The following is a 6,375-nucleotide window of genomic DNA, read 5'->3' as shown; positions in this document are numbered from 1 at the left end:
TTACAAACACCGAAGTCCAATGTTGCAACGGAGCTTCAGCTGCATGAGTCTCACAATAACAGATAGGCCTGTCGGAAGGGCAGGGAATATGGTGTTATTTAAAAGATCTTTGTAATTGTAAAAGCTAACACTCTTTTTAGTGTCTGGAGCACCTTATGTTGAACACAAGCATATATGCACATATTAAATTCAATGTTTAGCTCCAGAATCAGGACTGTATCTCTGCTTTGGTGCCAAACCTCTCCCGAAGTCTAAGAAGACTAAAAGTATATGTTTTGTTCTACACGTCTAATTATGCATAATTTTTTGTTAGAAAAGTTTTACAGAGAAATAATCTTTATATTAAAAAAGCACAGTTTACCTGGGGAAGCTTGAGACACAGTGAAGTGTCATTTTAATTGAATTTAGGAAATACAGACGTTTGTCTCAAAATTTTTTTTTTGATACTTAAATGGAAAACCAGATAAAGACTCTTTATGATACTATATTTTAGTGGATTTGTTGTACATCTGTTTTGTTTTGGTTTTGTACTGCTCAGAAATTAGCTAAAATATTTATATTGCAGAAATGATATAGCAGCAGTTTCAAGTCTTTTGTGCCTTACATGCTCGATTAGAAAAAATCCCATTAATGATAGAAAATGCTAATTAACGATGTGTTTTGCCAGCCACTACAAGCCCACACATTCTATATAATCCATTGTTTATTAACCTGATGAAGGTCATTGCAGCTTTTGAAAGCTTGTGTGCGGCACACCAAAATGGTTTTAAAATTCTGTGCTGCTGGACTTTGGTGCTGAAATAAGTCAAGGTTTGGTATTTTCTTGCCAGAATGGCTCTGGCCTAAATTGAGTTTTTTCTGGGTGGAATGATCATTCTATGCTTTTCATTTGTTCATTCTAATTGTCAGGACAGACGAACAGTGCAGTGGTGGCTCAGCTGATGGTGCTGCCATTAAGCAGCTAGACACTGTCTTTATCCACATCTTATTGATTTTCCTTTTCTTTTCTTGGCAGGTGACATCACACAGAAGGGATATGAAAAGAAGAGATCAAAATTAATTGGGGCCTACCTGCCACAGCCTCCCGGTATGTGTATCTGTGCTTGCGATACATGAAGATGTCAAGTGTACTGGTAGTTGCCGCTGTAGAAATCTGCATCTCTGAAGAAATATATGTGGCAGAAACAAAGCTATTGTTATGCAGAATAAGCTTATTCCATCCATTTTATGTGTATTTTTATATATATGTCTGCTTTGATGTGTGTGTACATTTTTTACATACGTTGGTGTGGGTTTTTCAGTCATGTCTGGAAAATTAAATCAGCCTAGGCTTGTTAGAGAGGCATTGTTTGTTGGAAGGAATGCAAGAATCCAAAGGAAAACGTGATGTCCTAACTCATTAACATCTCAGCCATGTAAAGTTGATGTAAAAAGTGAAGTCTCACTTTTGAAGACACTAGAGAAACCATCAATAACCCTAGAGTTCAGCTTGTCCTAAGGCGAGTGGGCAGCTGACCTTTTACACATACATGGTTTTAGTATTAAGGGATAGGCTGCGTGCACTTGCCCAAAAGGTGTAAATATATCTTCAAACTAAATTTAATAATGTATTGCTTCATTGAATTTATTTCATATATATGTATAAGAACTTTCTAGAGTTCTTTCACTCTTGTGAAGTTCAATAGTAGCTGTAGGTATTGGTGTAGACCTCTCTTCTGTCTTGGTCTCAGAGGAGTGTGCCCATTCATTCCTGGTCTCACTGACCTTAAACAGGCTCTACTTGGGCTTGGCTGTTCTCTGAGCCTTGTTTTTGTTGCAGGCCTCGGCACTAGTTTCCTCTTTCTTTTACAGAGTCCTTCCTTTTTAGTGGAATTTATGGGGTTTTATTTAAACTGTTCCTGTGTGAAGGCACTGCCTTGTTCTCTCTTCATCAGGTTTATATATATACTGTCTAGCTCCATAGCAGAATGCTGATTTAGTGCCTTTAGATTTCACTTGGTCTGGTCCACTGGTGGGAACTCCACAAAAGAGATCAGTGTTGCAGACACCTGTGTTTTCTGAAGTGATACAGCCTGGTTTGAGGGTGTCTGTGACATTCCCCAACCGTTGGGAACCATTAGAGAATGAAGCAAACCAAATCAACAGAATTACAATACCAGAGGTGCAGTTTATTAAATTTCTGGGTGTTTATTGGTCTAACCCGACTATCAGACATACATTAGTCTTCACAGCTGGTTCTCATGAGACCTGCTTAGATTTGCTGGGTTATGGAGAGCCTCACAGCAATCCTCAATGCAGCAGCGCAGTTGGTACCAGAATCTGTTTATTTTTTTTAGTTGTTACTCTCCTTTCTTTACACAAGCAAATAGAGCTGTTTCTCCAAAAAGCTCACAGTTTTCTGGTCAACCTATATCTATGTGTGAAACTTCTGGGGATTCATATGCATGTAATGATGAAAAAGTGAATGTGGAGAACCCTCACATTTATCTTTCAAGGTCTCTACTGTCATACTTAAATTTTGCATTGTAAGGAGAAGCAGAGGGATCTCTGTAAGCCAGTCCTACAGTGAGGTCCAATGAATAATTTGAAGAGGTCATGATTGAGAATGTAGCTGATTTAGAGCTGTTTTAAAGATGGGAGAAAATGGAATGAACATTTTCTGCTCAACCAGTTGCTGGAAAATCCCACACAAGGAATGTGAAACATGGATAAGTGAAGGAGGATTATAATAGGATCAAGAAAGAGAAGTATTAAAATACTGTCCACTGTTTTCTTGTAAATATATTAAGCTCAATCATTTAGCTGATGTCTAGATGAATTATTTTATTATAGTGGAAGACACTGCTTCTACTGTATTATTTTCCTCCAGAAACGGATCCTATTTGTGCTTGGGTCTTTTGCTGTCTTTGTACTTTTTGTGTGTTTTGTTGTGTTAATTTTTGGACAAAACTTGAAAAGGTTCGATTTGATATAATCCTTCTAAGTCCTTACTCGTCTGAATGGCTTGAAGTCCCTGCTCACTAGGAAGGGGGAGATGAATCCTTTCCAGGAAGAAGTAGGATGACAAAACAGATGCTGCCTTTTGTAAGCCCCTGTTCATGCCTAAACAATCACATACATGACCAACTAGCCTTTTTTTTTAAATTTTTTTGTTTTGTAACCTGTTTTGATGGGGAATGCAAGAATTTATAAGCTTTGATGGGCTCGGATCTTGGTGTTATAAGGGAATAGAGGTTTTAGAGATATTTTAAACCGGTATGGAAACAGACATGACTTTTGCTGGGATTGGAGGCTTTGGGAAAGGGCAGGGATTTGCATTCTGTGACTGCATTCAACAAACTAAAGGAAATCCTAAGGCATTTCCCCTCTTCTGGGACATCCAGTCCTCCCGCTGCACCTTTGCTAACATTCCTAACGCCCATGTTGGCAGAGTGGAACATCGACCCGCGTTGGCTCCGTGGGTGTCCTGTGGTGTCTGTGCGTGCGTGTGCGTGTGTGCTCTACTGCATGGGGGCAGCAGCTCCACTCGTTGCTGTAACAAATGTAAAAAAACTAGACGTGAATTAATTAGTTTTTTTCAACTTGTTACAGCAGCGAATGGAGCTGCCGCGGTACGGTGTAGACTGCAACACAGTGAAGGAGCTGCCAGAAGAATGCTCCGCACTGCCAACATTGGTGTCTGTGACATCCGGGAAGCGGCCGCTAGAGAGAGAGCAGCCAGCACAGCAGGAAACCGGCCTCTCTTTTATTTTCGTTTTGGTGAGCACGATGAATGTATCTTTTCCAGTCCCTATCTGTATATAACTGTGCCTCATCTGGAAGCCTCTGTTAGACACCTACATCAGTAGGATGAATATGGGGCTGCCAGTTGCAAGGCAGGACAACCAACATCTGGAAGGCCGTTGCTGATTCTGTCTGCCTAAGAGTGAAGTGATGGGAAGGGAGAAGGAGTAGCTCTTCTTAGTAACATTTGAACATATTAATGCTTCTCTAGCTTCCATACCATGGATGCTTTGGAGGAGGTTGCATACAATAAGCTGGTGAAACACAGGAAGGCGTGTGTTTCTAATTCCCTTTTTGGAACTCCCTTTTATAGAGCTCTAAATAGGCCCGAGCTCACCAGATTCTGGAGGAAGCTGTAAAAATCTAAGCACCCCTAGTTCTATGCTATTTTCAAGTAGAGATCTCTGCCTGAGCTCTGCTCACATCCAAGCCATTCAGAAGCAGACTGACTTCTCGGAACAGGCATCAGGCTGGTAGAGCAGGCTGAAGGAAGAACATTCTGCAGGGCTACATCTCTGCAATGTGGACTCGCAAGGTATGACTCCAGCTGTGCCTGAAGAACTGTGCCCTTCCCAGATATCCGTCCCTTTGGTAGGACCTGTGGCTGGCGGCAGGCATTCTGCTTTATCCCTGCATTTGTAGGAAGGCTGCAGAGGATCCACAGCCCCTCAAGACACCAGATTTTCTCTTGCCAACCATGTGGGCATATGGAGGACATCACACTCTTGCCTGCATGCTTGTCCACGCTCACACAGGCAGTCCAGACATGCTGTAAGAGATGGCTGGAGGGAAGATAAGATCTGCTGTTCTTGTCTCAGGACAAGACATACCTGTAAAAAGATTATCTATTTCAGAAACCCTTTTCCACTAATTTTCAAACCAATTTGCTATATTACTATGGAGGACAGAGATCTATAGTGGATTCTGACTGTGTTTGTATTTCTCCTCTTACACAGGGCTGTTCTAGGTCAGGTTCCCTCCGTCTGACAAGCATAACTTTCTCTGCCTGAGATTTTCGGCAAAATGGGAAGGATTTAATGTAAATTGCAATTTCAGGTCTAACAGTGTTAGTGATATAAAAATGTGTTTTACATGTGATAAATGTAACCAGTAGAAGGTCTGTAGACATATCTGAACACACATACATCTATGGTCTTTTTGTCATGCTTATTGGGATGCTGTCATTTTAGAAAGGGAGAGCTGTTACTTTTCAGGAGTGGGATTGATGAAAGATAAAGCCAGACAACCATGTGGTTGATACTCCTCTAGCTGATGTAGGAGCTGGCTCTTAGGCTCCCTGTTTCTGACAGGACAATCCCGGAGAGTGTATTGTCACATGCTGTACAGCAAACGTGCAGTGAAAAACAGGGGATGTGCCATATCCACTGTACATCTGCAGGCTGACTCTGCAGTGCTTGCACAGTGGGTCTGACACATCCAGATGCTGCACAGACTGCACATATGCAAAGGACATTTGTACTGTTCCAGCCGGGCTGTCAAACTTCCAGAAATCCGGAACGGATATGCTGCATTTGGCAGTGTTAATGGGAGAAGGGATGGGGGGAGCCCCCTTTTTCTTTCCCATTAAATCCCCACCTGCTTTAAGTCAGGGAGACAAAAGTACAGCTTTGTTTCCTCAAGATGCTTTCTCAGGATGTGAGATTGTAGCAGGAGATGTTCTGTGTGCAGAGTAGTTTTTTTCCTTAGTGTGCCCGTGTGTCAGACATCTAAAAATAATAGTGAATCCAGACCTTTATGTCTGTACATGTATCCCAGTCCCTCTTGTGCAGTGACCTTTCTCTTACTGCCTTTGTAGGGGGGCCATGACAGCCAAGAGCTGAAGTAATCACTTAAACAGGGATTTATTTCACAGTAACTTTCAGAATTTTATCTTGATTCGATCAGTCAGTTCTGGGTAAGATAACGTGGACAGCTGCGTGCACACTGTTAAGAGAAACCTTCCCTAGAAGAAAAAACCCTGAAATTACCTGCATTCCCCATAAGCTGTGGCTTTGCCCAATTTGCTTCCAGTTTTTTGCCAGGAAATTTGATTATTCATTCACAGAACAATGTTGTTATCAATTAAGCATTGCTTCAATGCTTATCAATTAAGCTTAGACATGGGTGGTTCATTCTCTCTTAATCAAGTGCTGTGTCTCCACTAGATTGCTTTCTGCAATTTCCCATCATTGGTACCACCAGTGTAGCTCTATTTGTAGTGTAACCATGTGGACCAGTCATCAGTGCTTTATTTATTATGGCTAATAAATCTGTGAGATGTGGTGCTTAAAAGGCACCTGCTGTTCCTTTCACAGGCCTAGAGACAGATCCCTGCACCTCCTGCTGCTGGAGCCCCAACAGCACCAGCTTGGGAACATTTCAAGCTATGCAGGGCAGAGGAGATAATACATTTGCACAGAAGATCCCTTTGCCTTACGAAAAAACAATTTTCTGTAGAATTACAGGAGCCAATTTCCATAGCCTCTCTTATTAGCATGACACATATGTTAATATATATCTGTTATCTGTGCACATATTTGCATACCTTCTATGTGTATGTGTGCATGCCTTTGCTTTCAACTATACCTGCTG

The 6,375-nt window shown here is 41.4% G+C and overlaps 1 protein-coding gene across 2 annotated transcripts in view; it reads left to right on the top strand.

Moving 5' to 3' along the window:
• Nucleotides 1-986: 986 nt before the first annotated feature.
• Nucleotides 987-6,375, top strand: part of DIP2C (disco interacting protein 2 homolog C) — a 145,778-nt gene continuing 140,389 nt past the window's right edge. Inside the window, exons 1-2 of one of the 2 annotated variants that reach the window (XM_017728922.1) lie at nucleotides 987-1,087; nucleotides 3,592-3,759. In XM_017728922.1, the coding sequence (XP_017584411.1) occupies nucleotides 3,654-3,759 (106 nt within the window). In that variant the 5' untranslated portion in view covers nucleotides 987-1,087; nucleotides 3,592-3,653. The remainder of the gene's footprint in view (nucleotides 1,088-3,591; nucleotides 3,760-6,375) is intronic. The other variant, XM_008629661.2, reaches the window with a different exon arrangement.

Source organism: Corvus brachyrhynchos, unplaced genomic scaffold (genome assembly GCF_000691975.1).
Source record: "Corvus brachyrhynchos isolate BGI_N302 unplaced genomic scaffold, ASM69197v1 scaffold52, whole genome shotgun sequence".
NCBI classification, from domain to species: Eukaryota; Metazoa; Chordata; class Aves; order Passeriformes; family Corvidae; genus Corvus; species Corvus brachyrhynchos.
The sequence above is the reverse complement of the archived record's forward strand: the minus strand, read 5'-3'. Positions and strand labels throughout refer to the sequence as shown.